This window comes from Pteropus alecto, unplaced genomic scaffold, assembly GCF_000325575.1.
Source record: "Pteropus alecto unplaced genomic scaffold, ASM32557v1 scaffold38, whole genome shotgun sequence".
In the NCBI taxonomy this organism is placed as follows: Eukaryota; Metazoa; Chordata; class Mammalia; order Chiroptera; family Pteropodidae; genus Pteropus; species Pteropus alecto.
In genome coordinates this window covers 1,583,455-1,601,301 of record NW_006442512.1, presented here as the reverse complement: position 1 = coordinate 1,601,301, position 17,847 = coordinate 1,583,455, and the positions used below count along the sequence as shown (strand labels likewise).

The following is a 17,847-nucleotide window of genomic DNA, read 5'->3' as shown; positions in this document are numbered from 1 at the left end:
TCCCTCCTCGACCCCCGCCGCGCGGCCGGCCCCCTGCCTCCATCTGGCTGTCCCTCCTTCCCCTCTCTTCGCACCCATACCTCTTTGTACCGCACCCCCCGGGACCCCTGCACCCCTCCCCTCTCCCCCGGCCGCATGGACCGTCCCGCAGGCCGCTGATGCTGCCCGCAGCGAAGTGGCCTGGACCACAGTGCCCGGTGAGAGGTGAGTGCCTGGCAGGCCTGGAGGAGATGGGTGCCTGAGTGCTTCTCGGGAGAGGAGGGTGGAAGTCTCACGTCCCACTTCTGTTGCTTCTTTTGCAGCTGCCGTCGCGTCCACTCCCATCCCCCACCGCCCTTACCCCCCTCCTTCCCGGTTTCGAATTCTCCCGGGAGTCACTGTCAGCTTGACTGGGAGGGGAGCGCAGGAGGGAGGTACTTGCCCTATGAGTCCCACAGACTTGTCTCAGGCCACACAGAGTCTGTCCCCTTCTTACCCCTGTGTGAGGTCGGGCTGAGGGAGGGGGTCAGTCTGGACCAGGGCCCTGGAGAATGGGCACTTTGCCATTCTCTGCTCATGGCCTCCTTGCAGGTTCCCTGGCCTGCCTGATTCTGACCCCTCCCTCCCTGCCCCACAGAGGCCCTGCTGCTCCAGGGAGCCCAGGGCCTAGAGGTTGAGCCTGTTACCCTCAGCCTTCCAGAAGACCAAGCCTAAGCCAAGGGACCTCTGACCCTTGGGTGGGAAAACTGGGCAGGGCCTCTGTCCTGGGTAGAGGTGACACTGGGCATTAAGACCATGCCCTCACCTCCCAGCAGCGGGTCAGCCCACTCTCCCAGGCTCCTCAGGGTCCAGGCCAGGTGTCAGGAGGGGCGTGTCTAGCCACCAGATCCTTGGAGCTTAATTAGGGGTTCATCTTCCCTCCCATGTAGACCAGAGAACTGAGGCTCAAAGGGAGAAATTGCTACCCCAGACCCCTAGCAGAGTTTTGCCATCTGTCCTTCCATCTCTCACTCTGCAGAGCTGCACTGCTGTAGGTGGAAGGCAACCAGGGACACAGGCCCCCAGCTTGGCCCAAAGGACCCTGCGAAGGGAGCATATGCTCCTCTACAGAGGATTGTAGAGGAGGGAGAGGACTCCCAGCCTCAGCTCTGCCTGGCTATGGGCTCAGGCAGCATCTGCACTGCCCATGGGATTACCCCCTGGTACCTGAGGCTGAGTTCCACTGATGGGAATGTAGTGAGTGTGTGGGCACCCATCTGGTGCGGCGCTGGTACTGAGCTGAAACATGAAACAGCCTGGTGGTTTCACTGAGCGGAAACAGGCCCAGCTAGCTTAGAGGCATCCAAGTTCAGAACATGAATAGGATCTGAATGGGAAAGTTGAGAGCCCTTTTTCCACAGGGAGCACTTTACAGCTTTGGCTTAGGGGCTTTGTCAGGGGACACCCAGGGGTCTCTTCTAAGCTCTCCACACAATAAGGGTCCCAATGTCCTTGGTAAGACCCCAGCAAGGCAAAGGCATCAGCGGGGAGATTGGGAGTGTGGCAGGATCCTCTTGTTCCTAGAAAGGTGGGAGGTTCCCTGGAGGGTGCTGGACCATGTCTGGGACCCTCCTCAGGCCTCTGCCCTTGATTTAAAGTTTTTTCTGGTCACCTTGACATGTGCAGTGGAGGGGACCCATATGTCATGTGCCTGTGAGGCTCCTCTCACCCAGCCCTAACTTCCTTTCCAGCCTGAGGGGCGGACTGAGGCTTGACATGGTTGGGCGTGTTTATATAAACTGCGAGCTTATCGGAGCTTATCGGTGCCGTGGAGGTCTCGAGGCCTTTGTAGAAAGGGTCTGGTTTCAGGCTGGCACGTGTGCAGGGATGTTTTTTATCTGTTTTTTATCTGGTGAGCTTGTTGCCTTTCTCCCTCTCAGACATGGCTGCATTTCTCTATGTTGGGTCAAGAGTAAGGAAGGACCAGAAAACAGTCCCCAGCACCACTGCAGTGGACATCAAGCCTCGAGATGTTGAGCCACCACAGAGCAGCTCAGAGTACAGACAGGAGCTGAGGCCCAAGATCCACAGTGGGACATGGCTGCCCCAGTAAGCCACCAGATGGCTTGATTGGGCAGGACAGCCTGAGTCCAGTTCTGGGCTCCATCTTTTTGAGGAATTTCAAGGCCCTGACACATAGTCCCCAAAGAACAGAGATGTATGATCTGGGAAAAAGAAGGTAGAGAGAGACCCTCACATGTTTGAGGAGCTGCCCCATGTCAGAAAAGCCATCCCATGGTAGAAGATGCCCCAGGCACCAGGGACAGAGCTGGGGGGCAGGCAGGGCCCAGGGAAGCGAATCTGAGCTCATTATGAGAAAACCGTGTGTGTATTAGTTTCTTAATTTAGAAAGTAACAAAACAGCACTACAGGAAATTTAAAAAACAACGAAAATCACCCACTATTTCTTCACTGGCCCAGTGACTGTAACATTTTGGAGTTCCCTGCCTGTCTTAACTGTTTTTTTTCCCCCTTCATTGCTGTTGTCATTTGAGTGTACATGCCATGGCACCTTTTTTCATTTAATGCTGTGTCTGTAAGCATTTTCTCATGTTGCTATACGGTCTGTGTAACTTTGCCTCTAAAAAGCTACAGAATTTTCTGAATAACTGCCACAGCAAACTTACCCAGTCCCTCTTACTAAGCGCGTGCATTGTTGTTGCCCACCTGTTGCTATGGTGGTGGTCACTACAGGCCCCCAAAGCAGCCGGGAGTATTGGAGAGAGCAGGCAACTTGACACCCAACCGGGGTGGGTTCCAGGCCCAGCCATGCCATTTAGGCCATGCCATTTAGGCCATGCCGTTTAGGCCCAGGAGGATGGACCTTGGACAAGTCACCCGCTGAGCCAGAGTTCTTTTATATGATACCTGCTTCAGAGGGAAGTGTGCAGACAGTGTGAACTAATCAGTGTGCTAGAAAGTGCCTGGCACAACCACTAGCCTCCACAGGCACTTTGTCAGGAGGGTTGACATTGTTGATGGACCCAACACAGGCTGACTCAACATGGGAGCAAGAGGCCTGGCCCAGGGTTGGCTGATGGCTCACACAGCCAATAGCTGGCGTCTGTCTCGTGGGCCCTTCTGAAACCCTCTGTTCCTGAGCTTCTGGACTACTCTGGCCAGTGCCCTATCCCACCTCCCTGCCTTCCCTATCTGTGACAGGCCAGCTCAGATCGTGGTCCTGGCCCTAGGAAGATGGTATACTGGTTGGTTTGAGACCCTACCCATCCTTTTCTTCTCTCGGCATTGGAGCTGAGTGGACAAGGCCTCGTCTCTGAAAGCCCATCTGCCTCCTGTCCCCCAGCTTCAGCTAATTCCTAGGCCAGCCCTGCATTTCCCCAGTGGAGATAGAGGCCTACTTTCCCTGGGAAAACTGAGACTTCTGCAAGGAACCCAGGCATTTTGAGCCCTAATTCAGGGACAGGCATGCCAGCCTCATCTTCCCACCCTTTCCCAGTGGCTGGGGAAAGAAAGAAAGCTAGGGCGAGGCAGGGATTTTAGAGCCTCCCGACTAGCATTTGAAAAAAAACATAGATGGTCCACAAATCCCTGGAGAAGTCTTGTGTGTTAGCATCCTCCTCTTTGGCAGATGTTCCCCAGTCTAACCTGAGTGTGTACTGAGACATCGTTTGCTTCCTCCTCTTGTTCTGCTTCTCTGGAGACCAGAGAACTGGGAGTGCCCTCCACGGACAGGAGGAGAAAACCATTCTCAGGTTGGACCTAGGAGACTATAGCCCCAGATGACCCTAAGATGGCCCAGGACTAACCTAGGCAGAGGGTCCTCTCCCAGGTGGCTCATTCAATACAGAAGTCTATCAGGCACGTGACCTCGGACTCTGGCTGCCAGACTTCTGCCTGTAGAGTATTTCCCTTCTCCCTGGTCTTGGTTCAGGGGAAGTGGGTATTACAACTGCTCTCCTGTCCCACAGCTTGGACTGGGATGAGGTCACAGGGTGGGGTCCTCTCTAAGATGCTGGTCTGGCTGGGGTGAGCCCTTTGGGTGTTTCTCAGTCCCCCCTCCTTGGTTAGGGACAGGATGGGTGGAGGAGCAGGCACCCCCCACACCAGGCAGGGAGCACTGCCTCCCTTCCTCCTCTCCTCTGGGTCCCTTCATCCAAGGGCTGGAAATAGAATCTGCTAAGTAATGATTAAAGTCAAATTTAGACCTAAAAATAAAGAGCTGGTGAAGGAAGAGCTAGTGTGCTCCCTGTGTGGCTAAGGGGAGAAGCAAGCAAGGGAAGACTAGCTTCGGGGGGCCAAGGCCCTGCTTCTTGGGAGAGGCCACAGCCCACTGGGGTATCAGGAGTGCTCTACCAATTGTGGGGTCTCTTAGCAGGATGCAGCCTGCAACAACTGAGGTAGGACCAGGGAGAAAGTCCCATTTTTCCCATGGGGAAACTGAGGCCCAGAAGTGGTCTATCCAGCAACTGTCTGGGAGCTCTCCTTGGCAGGCCCCCAGAGACCTGAGGGTCCCACACAGCCCATCTCACCCTTTTTGTCTGTTCAGTTTCTCTTCCTGGTTTTGAGGTACTGTGATGAGAGCAGCTTCTCATCAAACACTAGCTGTATATGCCTTGGTGGGGCTGGGCCTCCAACCGCAGCTTCCCTCCGCCTCCCCCCAACCCCCACCTCTTCCGTGGTCTGGGCTCTGAGTTGCAGGAGCAAGCAGAAGAGAGGCTTCTTGGTACCCCTCTCTGCCTCTCCTGCTTTCTGCACAGTAGGAAACCTGTGGGTGGGTGAAAACCTGCGTGTCATCTGACGCCTGCCCAACCTGGCTGCTACTTCTCAGCTCTGCCCAGCACCTGGTCCTCACCCAGAAGCAGGCATCTGTGGCCTGTATTGTCCACACCGCAGGGAGACTGGAAGGGGACAATGAAGAAGGAAACCTGAGCTCCCCTGCTGGCCAGTAGGGAGACCAGATTCAGAGAGAAGTCAATTAGGGGAGGCCTGTGGTTCTGACTTCCTGGCGAGGTTGGTGGGAACTCAGAAGCTGGGGATCTGTGTGTGCTGGAACAGCTAGGAGGACTTCCTGGAGGGGAAGGGCCATGAAAATCAAGAAGCATTTGCAGAAGAGGCAGGGTAGGGGCAGAGGTCCTTGCTAGGAGCTTCTATCCTCTTTAGGGCTGCTAGCTTCTCTAGTTGCTGTGTGGCCCTAGACAAACTGTTAGCTTCTCCGTGTGAGATAGGGTATGGTAGATGAGGAGTGGACACAGATGTAACCTGTGCTTCCCAGAGCGGGAGGGCCAAGCTCTGGGCAGCTGCCCTCCTCACCTATCCGTCCATTTTCAGGACGTCATCTGTCTTGCCTAAGGAAAGGTTGGTTGGAGGTTTTTCCTCTGACAGATGTGAGCTCAACTCCTTGCTCTACCCCTGGGAAGCTGGGTGACGCTGCTTAGAGCCTGGTTCTTTTTCTGTCAAACAGATCAACTATAAAACCTCACAGGGTTTTTGGAAGATTAAGTAACTAAGGCAGGATGGGCTAGTAAACTCTCGTTTTGTGTTTTTATTTTTTCACAGTCCATCCTTCTTGGGGAAGGTATCGATACCCACCTTCTCCCTCACGTGGGCAGCAAGGCTGTATGTCCTGTGTTGGGCCCCATTGCTTTTCCTTCTGAGCTGTATGTTCTGTGGGCCCCATTCTGAGAAGAGGAGACCAGGAATTTGGGACCAAAGTTCTAGACAGCTTATGGGCCTCTGGGCCTCAGACTGCCCACCTGTAACATGGCTAGGAGCCTTCAGGTGAGGGACAAGGACACTCCATGATTTCTAAGGGCTTGTTGGAGGTCAGTGCTGAGAGGCTTTATGTAAATGTAGGCAAATGAAGATGCAAACACTACAGCGTATGTTGAGAAGCAGACAGAGGCCTGTAGGAGGGCTCTGGGGAGGCCCCAGTCCCCACTGCCCAGTGCACGAAGGTAATTAGACTCCTGAGCAGTAATTAGGAATCTTTCTGTGTCAGCCTCCAGCCACAGGGGGACCTGGGAGAGGAGATTCCCATTGGCCTCCTCACTCCAGCCTCTACCTTTCCCAAACCGCTAGATGGAATTTCCAGTCCCATCAAGCCATGTGGGGGACAAGAAAAAGCCAGTGAGTCGCTGTAATTTCCTTTTCAACATTTTTCACCCATTAAACTCATCCTTCTCCTTAGAGCAGGATTGCTGAAGGCTGAGGGAGCACCAGGGGCGGGGGTCAGGCAGCACACACTGGAGCCAAAATGAGACTATCCTTCCAGCTCTTCCTGAACCTTCAGGGAAGTTTAGGCATCTCCAAGCATCTTGTGCCCAGTTCTGCTGCCCGACCCTGAGATATCTGCACAATGGGGGTGCTGAAGGCTCTGGGACCACCTGCCTGGATCAGCTGCAACCCTCTACCCCATGGCCTGGTGTGTGGCCAGGGGCATCCCAGTGCCCACAGCCTGGGTGTCCTTTGCAGAACCAGAGGTGGGGCTGATTTTACTGCTGCCAAACCAGCCCAACTGCTGGCAGTGCCCCACCCTTCTCGGATACACTGCTCTTTTGGGGTGGGGGGTGGGAGTGGGTGCCCAAATCGGAAACTCAGTTCTGCTTATGTCTGTCCTGTGACCTGTCAGAAACCTCAGGCTGGCTTCAAAGCCTCTGTGGACCCCCACCTTGAGCCTTCTTCAGCCTTAATTAACTCCCTCTGTACCACAGTTTGGAATCTTAAGCCTGACCTGATCTAGTCCATCCCCCTCTTAGTCACTTCTACTTAAAATCCTCCCAGTTCCAGCTCTCCTCCCCTTCTTCCTAGAAGCCTTCCCAGGTTGCCCATTTCTCCTGTCTTTTGAAGCACTGAGCACATCCAGCCATAATTGACCATCTGGTAGCCAGGAGGAAAGGAGCAGGTCTGCATTTTGTTGAGGCATCACCTGGAGTTCTTGGGGCCTCATGGGCAGGACCTCCTGGACCCTTTCCTTCTCCTGCCCATCCCAGCCCACCAAGCATAGGACTGGGTATACAGGGAGGCTTCTGAAACACCGGCTCAAAGAATGAGAAGGCAAGGTAGACTTAACTGTTGCCTCTAGTGACTGCCTGTGCCCCACCTCCCAGACTCCAGCTGGGTCCTGTGGCAGAAGCAGAGCCTCTGGGGGCCTTGGCCCTGAGTTCCCCCCAGGTCTCTTATGCACTTCCCCTTTCAGTGGGTATTTTTAGCTGGGTGTAAACAGTTACTGATGGCTCCCACGCCCCATTAGGCAGTGGCGTTTTGGTGGGGGGCAGGGCAGGAACCCCTTGACCTACACTGGCTCTCAGTGCTTAGTTGGCTGTGGGGATCTAAAACTGCCCCCAGAGCAGGGAAAGGGCAGCCCAGGAGTTTCTGCCCCCAACCCTGCCAGCCGGGACTCCCAAGAAAGGCCTGTCTGAGGCTGTGGCCATTGACCTCAGCCCTTGGGCACAGTGCCCAGCTTGTTCCCGGGACCCTAGCACAAGGACTTCTGGGAGCAGGGTTTGGGGCAGGAAGTCAGAGTGAAGCATTGACTTCACAAAGTTCCCTGTCCTCTACCCTATGGGGGTGGGGTAACAGCTGCTGTCCTTTGGGGTTAAATATAGTCCTGTCGGTTATGGGACCTCAGTGTGGTGCAGCCAGCCTAGCTTCCCTTTTCGTTTGTTGGTTCATTCATTCATCCAGCTCTCATTTACTGAACAGCCACTCTGGGCCCAGCCCTTGCTGGGGCCATGAGTCAACCCCCAGCTCTTACCTGGCAGAGCTCCCAAGCCAGGACCAGTGAGGTTCTTGCTGGAGCATGGGAATGTGTGAGAAGCTGTAGAGGCCCAGAGCAGCTAACACAGCTGGGGGACCAAGGAAAGCTCCTGGCAGAGGTGGCTTTCAAAAAGTTACATGTTTTCAGTCTTTCTTTTTGGAGAAAGGTAATAAATATGGTTTAAAAAATATATCAAAAAGGACAGTAGCAAATATACAGCGAAAAGTCAGTTTTCCTTAAACTTGATACTACTCTCCCCATCCCAGAGGCAATCTCTGTTGTCAGTTTCCTCTGTCTTTCAAAGATAAGCTATTTATATCTGAGTTTAGGGATGAATTGCATGTCACCTTGAAAAACACAATTTGTTATATACCATGGATGCACCGTGCTCTCTTTTACAGCCTTTTGCGTATTTCAAACCTACCAAAAAGCTGAAATTATAGTATAATGAATATCCATACATCCTTTACCCAGATTCACCAGTTCTTAACATTTTGCCACATATGCTTTACCTCTTCTTTTGTACACATTGGACATGTGTGTATATGTATTTTTTTGCTGATTTATGTGAGTGTTAGTTGCAGGCATCATACCTTTCACTCCCAAGTATTTTAGCATGGATCGCTTACATAACCATAGTATCATGGTCACACAATATTATCTAACATTTCCATTTTCTCAGTTGTCTCCAAATGATTTTTTATAGCTTTTTTTCCCCCTTCTGATGCAGAATCTGATTCAGAATCACTAGTTAAATCTTATCATCATGTTTCTTTTTTCCCAGCTTTATTGAGATATAATTGATGTATAACATTGTGTAAATTTAAGGTATACAGTGTAATGATTTGATACACGTATATTGCAAAACAATTCCCGTAATAAGGTTAGATAACATATCTTTCACCTGATGTAGTTATCATTTTGTTGTTGTGTCATGTTCCTTCAGTGTCTTAATTAATGTAGAATATTCCCCGGTCTCTGTTTTGTCTTTCATGACATTGACTTTAAGAGTTCAGGCCAAATGTTTGGGCTCTCCGATTTCGTCTTTCTGATGGGAGTCAGGTTAAACAGCTCTGCGGAATACCACACTGGAAGCTGTGTCCTCCTCAGTACATCGTAGCAGGAGGCACTCAGTGTCACTTCTCTCATTATTGGTGATGCTTAATTTGACCACTTGGTTAATGAGGTGTCTGCCAGATCTCCCTATTGTGAGGGTTCTTTTTCCTTTTTCTGATTACTCTGTGTGGTAGTACTTGGAAGCTGTGTCCAGCAGCTTTTCCTTCCAATGACTTGGTCTGGCTTTTGCCATTTCTACATACTCTGTCATGAGGAGTGTTGTGTATCAGCAGCTGAAGATGTGTTCTGGCCCCATCACATCTGGAGTATATTGTTCTCTTTGAGGGATATCTGGTCATTTATTTATTTGGTCCCTTATTAACGGACATAAAGATTGTCTTTCGATCTCTTGCTACTATAGATAGTACTGCAGGGACTGTCCTGCTACATTTTTTTGGCACATGTGCAACAGAAGCATTTCTTCTGCTGTGACCTGAAGGTAGAGTGGAGTTTCCTTGGGTAGAGCAGGGAGAAAGAGTGAGAGGGAAATGCCAAGGCAGGAGGTGTGAACAGCAGGTGGGAAACAAGTGTCACTGAGATGCTGGAGATCCGGCAAGTCTCAGAAAAGTCAAGTGGCTTTCCCAAGGTCACACAACCAGTTGGTGGCTGAGCAAAGAATAGGACTCAGAGCCCTTGAGTCCCAGGACAGCGTTTCTGCACAGCCTCCACAAAGTGGCCTGAAACCAAGATTCACATAACCCAGAAAAGGCCCCCATGCCTTACCCAGGCCAGCCTGGAGGCTTAGGTTTGTACCAGTCCCTCCTAGCCACTCTGGCTTTTAGGCCATGACCTGGAGGGGGACAGCCCAGCTGGACCCTCGGGGCCTTAAAGAGGGGCCCTAGCCTTCAAGGCTGCTGAGCCATCCTGGGCTGTGCCAGGGAGGAGCTGTCAAGAGTCCAAAACTCCTGCGGGCAGAGTTTCTATGTCCAGGCAGGCCTTGTTCCTGGTCCTGAGAGGCAGCAACTCCAGTCCTCAGAACAGCCCTGTAGCTGCGGGGTTACCACCAACCCGTTGTACAGATAGGGATACCAGGTCCTCAGATTTCAGCCAGTAGAGCAGAGGGGAGAGGATAGCTCTACCATCTCCTTTCTAGATCTTCTGTCACCCAAGCACAGTCCCTCGAAGAAGCCCACCCTGGCCACTGCCTCCTGGGCTTGCCCCCTTCTTCTGAGCACTGCTTGCTTCTCCCTTGCACGCTTTCTCTCTTGGGCCAATGTGGTTATGGCATGATGTGGACAGAGGAGGCAGGGAGGCACAGGGGTGGGAGAGGACTAGCCCGAGGGCTCACATGTCAATGGGGCAAGATGCTCACTCAACTTGTGACTTCAGCAAGGCCACCTTGCCTCTTGGCTTTGCTCGGGGTCCCCATCTGTAAAATGGGGGTAATAATAGCTTCTCTCTCTGGATTTGACAAGTCATAACATTCTGCAGATGGGACCTGGCACAGAATAAGTGCTCAGAAAACAGGGCCTGTATTATTTTTATTATCAAGTCACTGGGGAGTCAGTGGCAGCAGCTGCAGGCTGGGAAAGGGGTGTTTGCAAACTGACAGCTGAGAGGGTGACTAATGGTGCCACAGCCTCCATGCCCTCCTGCAGTGGCTTCGAGTTTTTAGGGGGTCGGGAGGCAGGTGGGGAAACAGAGAGCTAGCAGAGCCCCTATTCAGAAGAGTATGAAAGTTGAGGGCCCCAATTCAAGATCTGGGCCACTCATCACCCCTACCTAGCTGTGTTACCTCAGATAAGTCGTACAACCTTGGGAACCTAAGTTTCTGCTTCCATAAAATGGGGTAAGGCGCTCATGGCTCCCATAGTATGCGGACCACGGGAGCCCAGGGGATGGTTCCTGGATTCGAGGTGGCTCAATTGTGTGAATGTCTGTGTGTGGGTGGAGACAAGGCTCATCCTCCTTGGGCCTCAGTCTTTCTGTCAGATGGCAGAGGCTGACCGGCTAGCCTTTGGGGAACGGAAGAAAGGCCGAGGACTGGGGTTGGGGGCTGGTGCAGTTTATGCCAGGTCCTACACCAGACACTTCCAAGTCCATGGCCTCATTCCATTCCCTCTATAGCCTGCTTGCAGGGCATCCCTGTCCCTACCTCTCAGGATGAGGGATCTGAATGCTCAGAAGGGTTGAGTCATTTGCCTGAGTTGCACACTTGACAGAGCCAGATCTGCCTGACTCTAGAACCAGGAGTGAGGCCTAGAAGCTGGTGGTTCTCCCAGCTCTATTCTCTGTGGCTCCCTTTAGTCTGCAAGACCACATGCTCTGTTGCTGAGCCCCCCAGGCTCCATGGCCCTCAGAAACAAACACTGGTTCCTCACATTAGTATTTGAAGCCCCTGTGCCCTGCAAGACTTATGCCAAGCTCAGTCTAGACAGTTTCTACAGCAGACTGATGGTGCTCAGATGGTCAGGATCTGTCTTTCACCCTTCCTCACCATGAGCTTCCAGCTAGGCCAGCTTCTCACGGCTATGTCTGTCTCTACCCCAGCACCTTTGCTCAGGCTGTCACACCAATCTGAAGTGCTCTCTCCAACCCGCTCTGCCTTTCTTTCTAAGCCCTCCAGTCTCAGAGCTCAGCTCCAACATTCCCTCCTCTAGGAAGCCCACCTAGTAAGCTCTGCAGTCCTTGCTGACCTCACATCCCTAGACACTTGTACTCAAACGAATTCTATCACTGGCGGCCTGGGGTAGGTGGTCACGTTTGAGAAGTCACTAACCCTGTCAAAGCCCCAGCCCCTCTGCTTCCTGAGACAGGTACAAGTATATGTGTGCTCGATGCGTTGTCTTGCTGCTCTTGGGGTGTGTGGGGTTGGCTAGGGTAGCTCTTTTGAAGAGTCGCGCCAGTCATAAGGGTACAGCTCAGTGAATTGCCGCAGAGTGAACCCACCCCCTGACAGGGCTCAGATAATCACATAACCAGCACCCAAAGGCCTCTCTCATGCCCCTTCTGTCACCACTCTCTCCCAAGGGCAGTCGCCAGCCTGCACCACGGGTTAGGCCTGATTTTGAACTTTATACAAACGGAATTACATGGCATGTGCTCATCTGTGACTGGCTTCTTGTTTAACCTTATGTTTAGAAGTTCATCAGTGCAGTTTCACAGCTGTAGTTTATTGATGTTCGCCACAGTAGTGTTCCATTCTGTGGACATAACCACAAGTTGTCTGCCTGACTCTTGGTGGGCATCTGGGCAGTTTTCAGTTTCAAGTTTATTATAAATCGTGCTGTAGTGAGTGCTCTTGTGCCTGCCTCTTTGGGCACTGCCCTCTTTTCTCTTGGGTGTGCACCCAGAGGTGGGACAGCCAAACCGTGGGATCAGTGTACCTCGGCTTTAGAGATACTACCTGGGCACATTTTTATAGATGAAGGAACTAAGAGGCTTATAGAGGACAGGTGACTTTCCCAAGTCACATAGCACCTTTTCCAGGATCACAGAACTACCCTGGGCCCCCTGCCCCCACAGACCAGTTAGCTGGCATTGGGCTTTGGGTTGGTAGGGCAGCTGGCACTGGTGCTACTCAGCCCCCAAACCTCCTTTGCCTCTGTTGACCATTCTTTTGGGTAGTAAGGTCCCCTGTTGACTTAGGGTTGGTGTCCCCTCCGTTGCTGGTGGTCGCCAGTCATCAAGCTTCAGCCTCCTTCCTACTTCAGTGCCTTTAGCCTGCCAAGACTGGAGAGGACTGCCCTCGTCCCCATTCCCAACCCTGGCCACTGTTCGTATTGCTGTGGGGAGGAGTGTAATCTCAGTGACTTGTGAGAGGAGCAATCTCTTCATACCCTTCCTCGCTCTTCCTTTTCTTTGCACAGCTCTCATGGTACCAAGTGACAGATCAGCTTTCCTGTGACACGGGGACGCCGAATCTTCTGAGACGATGTCAGCAATACAGGTGCCACAGGAGCAGGGTCTAGGACAGTTGAACATCCCCATCACCCCATGGGGCTGCTGAGCAGAAGAGAGAGAATGAAGGCTCAGATCAGTTTGCTCCTCTTTTCCTCAGCCCTGGCTTCTAACAAAGTGAAATTCCAGGGTGTGCTGTCAGACACAGGGCCCTCAAAATGAGAGCACAGGTCTGGGGCGGTGGGGAAATCTCGTGGGAAGGGGTGCCTCACCCAGGCTCAAAGGGGCCAGCCAAGAGCTGTGACCTCAAGGGTATGTGGGGAGGTGGGTAGAGAGGGGACCCGACCTGCACCCACCCACTTGTCGCCTGTCCTGCAGGCCGCCTGGCCATCTGGTACAGAATGTATTGCCAAGTACAACTTTCATGGCACTGCTGAGCAGGACCTTCCCTTCTGCAAGGGAGACGTGCTCACCATTGTGGCCGTCACCAAGGTAATTGGGGATCTCACATGCCTGCCCCCACCACCTCCCACATCTGGGGTCCTGGTTCCTCCGCAGGGAAGGGTGGGTCTGAGAGCATGTCTTGGCTGCCCTTTCCCCAGGACCCCAACTGGTACAAAGCCAAGAACAAGGTGGGCCGTGAGGGCATCATCCCAGCCAACTACGTCCAGAAGCGGGAGGGCGTGAAAGCTGGCACCAAACTCAGCCTCATGCCGTGAGTACTGACTGATGAGGGGGGCCCTCTCTCAGTCTGGGAAGGAGGGAAGATGAGGAGCCCTGGTTCCCCCAGATGAGAGTCAGGGAAACAGGGAGGTCAGAGGAAAGAGCTGGAGTGTCCTGAGGGCTTCTCAAAATGAGAAGAAATATGTTGACGCTGTACCTCAAAGGAGGTAAATGGGGCTGGGACTGCAGAGGGAATGGTCGGAACAAAGGGAGGGCCTTCAGAAAGTAGAGCCTGGAAGATGCAGGGAGAAGCTGGCAGAGGCACCAGGCTTCATACCCTTGGGCCACCATGACCCCTGGCCTGGCTGTCCCTCAGCTGGTTCCATGGCAAGATCACACGGGAGCAGGCAGAGCGACTTCTGTGCCCTCCAGAGACAGGCCTGTTCCTGGTGCGAGAGAGCACCAACTACCCCGGTGACTACACGCTGTGTGTGAGCTGCGATGGCAAGGTGGAGCACTACCGCATCATGTACCATGCCAGCAAGCTCAGCATCGACGAGGAGGTGTATTTTGAGAACCTCATGCAGCTGGTAGAGGTGAGCCGCAGCACCTACGGGCCTGGATGCCAGCTCCAGTCCCACACTTCTCTCTGGGTGACCTTGGGAGTGTCATGCAGCCTTTGTGAGCCCGCATTTTCTCATGCCTCGATGGAGCATCTGCTACGTGCCAGGGTGCATTTCTAACCCCCCAGTACCACCACAGGGAGGGTGGCAGTATCCCCATTTCACAGGCCAGGAAACGAAAGTTCAGAGCAAATAAGGGACCTGTTTGAGGTCATACAGCTATAGATTCAGGACTTGAATCTGAGTCTGTCTGATCCCAGAACAAGCTTCCTTCCAGCCACTCATGGAACTACATGCCCAAGTGTTGTATACAAAAGCAAAAGATGAGCTACACCTTGATGGCCAGGGTTCCCTGAGCTTCTGTACCTGCATCGATGTGCCCACATATCCTTACAGTTCCTGAGGCCAGCTCTGCCATCCCCGGCCAGGCCATTCCTGGCATCCAGTAGTCCCAGGCAGCCTCCCAGATGCCTTCTGCACTCAATCTCAGCTCCCTCCCCCTGCAGTCCTGGCTTGGCCTCTGGCAGGGGAGGGACCTAGGCATACCTGACTACAGGCTGGTGTCTGGACTGAGTCAGGGCTTGCCCTCTGCCTGGGAATGCTTGTAAGGCCCAGAGTGGTAGCAACAATGGGGGATCTGTCCAGCACCTGGTTGTGGGGCGGGATAGGCAGTGGGCCATATGCCAGAGTCTGGGGCCTCCCTAACCCCAGACCTGCCAGAAATAGGGAGCCCTTCCCACCCAAAGAACTCTGGGGTTGAGTGGGACGAGCCTCTGCCACCCTCTGGTGGTCAGACCTGGGTAGTGCATGTGAGCTTCTGGTGAGCACCGTCCCTGTCCCCTGCAGCACTACACCTCAGACGCAGACGGACTCTGCACTCGGCTCATCAAGCCAAAGGTCATGGAGGGCACAGTGGCAGCCCAGGATGAGTTCTTTCGCAGTGAGTACCACCCTCACCCCCATTCCTCACTTGCCTACCCACCTCCTGCTACCCAGGCTTCTTGGCATTGCCCCATCCCGGAGGCTCTGGAAATCTCCAGGGAACCCCGCATATTATAGCTCAGTCAGCCTCTGTCGCTCCTACTGTGAACTCTGCTCCAGCAAAACACCCCTCACTGGACCCCCTCCCCCTCCACCAGGCGGCTGGGCGCTGAATATGAAGGACCTGAAGCTGCTGCAGACCATTGGGAAGGGGGAGTTTGGAGGTGAGCGGGTGGGGCTGGGAGCCCTGTGAGGGGCCAAGGGACTGTGGAGAGTCCAGGAACAACCCCCAACTCTCTCCCTGCAGATGTGATGCTAGGCGATTACCGAGGGAACAAAGTCGCTGTCAAGTGCATTAAGAATGATGCCACTGCCCAGGCCTTCCTGGCTGAAGCCTCAGTCATGACGTAAGTTGGGCAGGGAGTGGGTAGGGAGTTTGCCTGGCACAGGCAGGGGATGAGGAGGCTTGGCAGGGTCTGACCACCTCTCCTGCCCCAGGCAACTTCGGCATAGCAACCTGGTACAGCTTCTTGGCGTGATCGTGGAGGAGAAGGGTGGGCTCTACATCGTCACCGAGTACATGGCCAAGGTGCGCGCCTGCCCAGTGATCCATCCCTTGTGCTGGAATTGAACACTGGGGCTTTCCAACTGCCTCAAGCCCCCCTCAGTGCCCTTGGGCCCTGCTTTCAGTCCCTTCCGTCCAACTGAGCTTTGAAGTCTCCAGGGCTCAGCTTTTGTCCAGGCTCATCATTTATTCACTATGTCCTTGGACAAGTTGTATCACCGCTCTGTCAATTTCCTCATTTATGAAATGGAGATACTAACAAAGTTTACTTCCGAGACTGATGAGAATTAAGAGATGATGCATGAAAATAGCTAAGTACAGTGTCCAGCATGTAGAATCCAATATTCATGCTGACTCCTTGAGGCCATGCTCCTCCCCTTTCCTCACATGTCCCTGGGGTGTCACCTTTTACCCAGCCTCAGGTGCACTGTTCCTGAGGGCTGGAGGGCAAGTCTGACTATGGGCTGGTGGGTCTGTCTCTTCTGCCCCAGGGGAGCCTGGTGGACTATCTACGGTCACGGGGTCGGTCGGTGCTAGGCGGAGACTGTCTCCTCAAGTTCTCACTGTGAGTGAAGCAGCCCCTGGGGGAGGGGACCCCACCCTGTTATGGGAGCCCCGTCTGAGGGGACATGTGGCCGGCTCGCCCCTAGAGACGTCTGCGAGGCTATGGAATACCTGGAAGGCAACAATTTTGTGCACCGTGACCTGGCTGCTCGTAACGTGCTGGTATCTGAGGACAATGTGGCCAAGGTCAGCGATTTTGGCCTCACAAAGGAGGCCTCTAGCACCCAGGACACAGGCAAGCTGCCAGTCAAGTGGACAGCCCCCGAGGCTCTGAGAGAGAAGGTGGGTGGGCCTCCCCCCACGGCATGAGCAGTGGTGGACCTGGATCATCCCACCCTCAAATTCCCAGCAGGGGTCCTGGATCACCCCACCCTCAAATTCCCAGTATCTAACACTGCTTTTCCCACCCAAATGGCAGAAATTCTCCACCAAGTCTGATGTGTGGAGTTTCGGAATTCTTCTCTGGGAAATCTACTCCTTTGGGCGAGTGCCTTATCCAAGAATTGTGAGTATGGGCGCTGTGGCTGGGGCATGGCTGGGGCTGAGGGAGGGGTTGGCAGGATATGGGGCCTCCCTGGGCCTTGCCTCCCCAGTCTGAGGCCTAGAAGCCATAGACTTACCCTCAGGGCCTTCCAGGCCACTTCCTGGGCCTGAGTCTGAGGTGGAGCTGAAGGGGATCCCTGAAGAGGAATACTGAGTAGGAGTCCCCTCCAGGGGTTAGGCCCTCACAGACTCACCACCCCACTGCCCGCAGCCCCTGAAGGATGTCGTCCCTCGGGTGGAGAAGGGCTACAAGATGGATGCCCCTGACGGCTGCCCGCTTGCAGTCTACGAGGTCATGAAGAACTGCTGGCAGCTGGACGCTGCCACGCGGCCCTCCTTCCTGCAGCTCCGCGAGCAGCTCGAGCACATCAAAACCCATGAGCTGCACCTGTGACAGCCGGCCTCGCCCAGGTCATGGGCCTGTGGGGACTGAACCTGAAGAGACTGTGGACCTCGTGCCCCCTTGCTGGGCCCAAGCCTGAGCTGAGCCCAGTGGGCCAGTGGGCCTCTTTCCTCTGTCCCAGCCTGCGCCCTTTCTGGCCCCATAGGGATCCCACCTAAGCTTGGCACCTTCTCTCATGGACCCACCTGTGGGGCTTAGGGAGCCCCACTGAGGGACCAAGAAGGGACGAGGCTGAGGAGCAAGGGGCAGATGCCCCCATCATGGTCAGGCTTCTTCTGGCCTCCCATCTCCTACCTTCCTAGAGTTTTATTCCTTTTTTTGAGATTTTTCTTCTGTGTGTTTATTTTTTATTATTTTTCAAAATAAGGAGAAAGAAAATACCCAGGAAATGGGCATTTTACAAGAAGTACGAATCTTATTTTTTCTGTCCTGCCCACAAGGGTTGGGGAGACCAGGCCCCTCTTCAGGGACCCATTGCCCCAGCCTTGTACCCCAGTCCATGTTTCGTGTCGCCTCGGTCGCCCTGTGTTTGCGCTTGATCATGTTGCACTGTTTGCATGCGCCCGAGGCGGACGTCTGTCAGGGGCTTGGAGCTCATGTGTGCTGCCGCCCGCCTGCCTTGTGAGATGGAATCGTAATAAACCACTCCATGAGGACACCGCTGCCCGGCCTCGGCGCTTACTCCGCCGAGCCTGCCTGTCCCCCCGCCCCCCATCCCCATGCCATCTTGTCCATCCCCCTGTTTCTGTGAGTGGGGCTGTGCTTGCCCTGTGAGTGGAGCGGGTGGGGAGCACGGTGGGGAGAGGTGGCCGCC

The 17,847-nt window shown here is 54.0% G+C and overlaps 1 protein-coding gene across 1 annotated transcript; it reads left to right on the top strand.

Moving 5' to 3' along the window:
- The first annotated feature begins 6 nt into the window (after positions 1-6).
- On the top strand, positions 7-17,696 carry CSK (C-terminal Src kinase). Its single transcript, XM_006922624.2, has 13 exons — positions 7-204; positions 12,661-12,740; positions 13,070-13,183; positions 13,294-13,406; positions 13,731-13,950; positions 14,824-14,917; positions 15,117-15,182; positions 15,266-15,365; positions 15,457-15,547; positions 16,015-16,088; positions 16,174-16,369; positions 16,506-16,592; positions 16,842-17,696. The coding sequence occupies exons 2-13, from the start codon at positions 12,726-12,728 to the stop codon at positions 17,022-17,024; spliced, it is 1,353 nt and encodes a 450-aa protein (XP_006922686.1). The 5' UTR covers positions 7-204; positions 12,661-12,725; the 3' UTR covers positions 17,025-17,696.
- Positions 17,697-17,847: the final 151 nt, after the last annotated feature.

What these genes read in the sequence shown, in the direction of transcription:
- CSK (XM_006922624.2), top strand. An exon ending in ACCTCATGCAGCTGGTAGAG is followed by an intron (nt 13,951 to 14,823) that starts GTGAGCCGCAGC and finishes TGTCCCCTGCAG; the next exon opens with CACTACACCTCAGACGCAGA. An exon ending in CCGAGGCTCTGAGAGAGAAG is followed by an intron (nt 16,370 to 16,505) that starts GTGGGTGGGCCT and finishes CCCAAATGGCAG; the next exon opens with AAATTCTCCACCAAGTCTGA.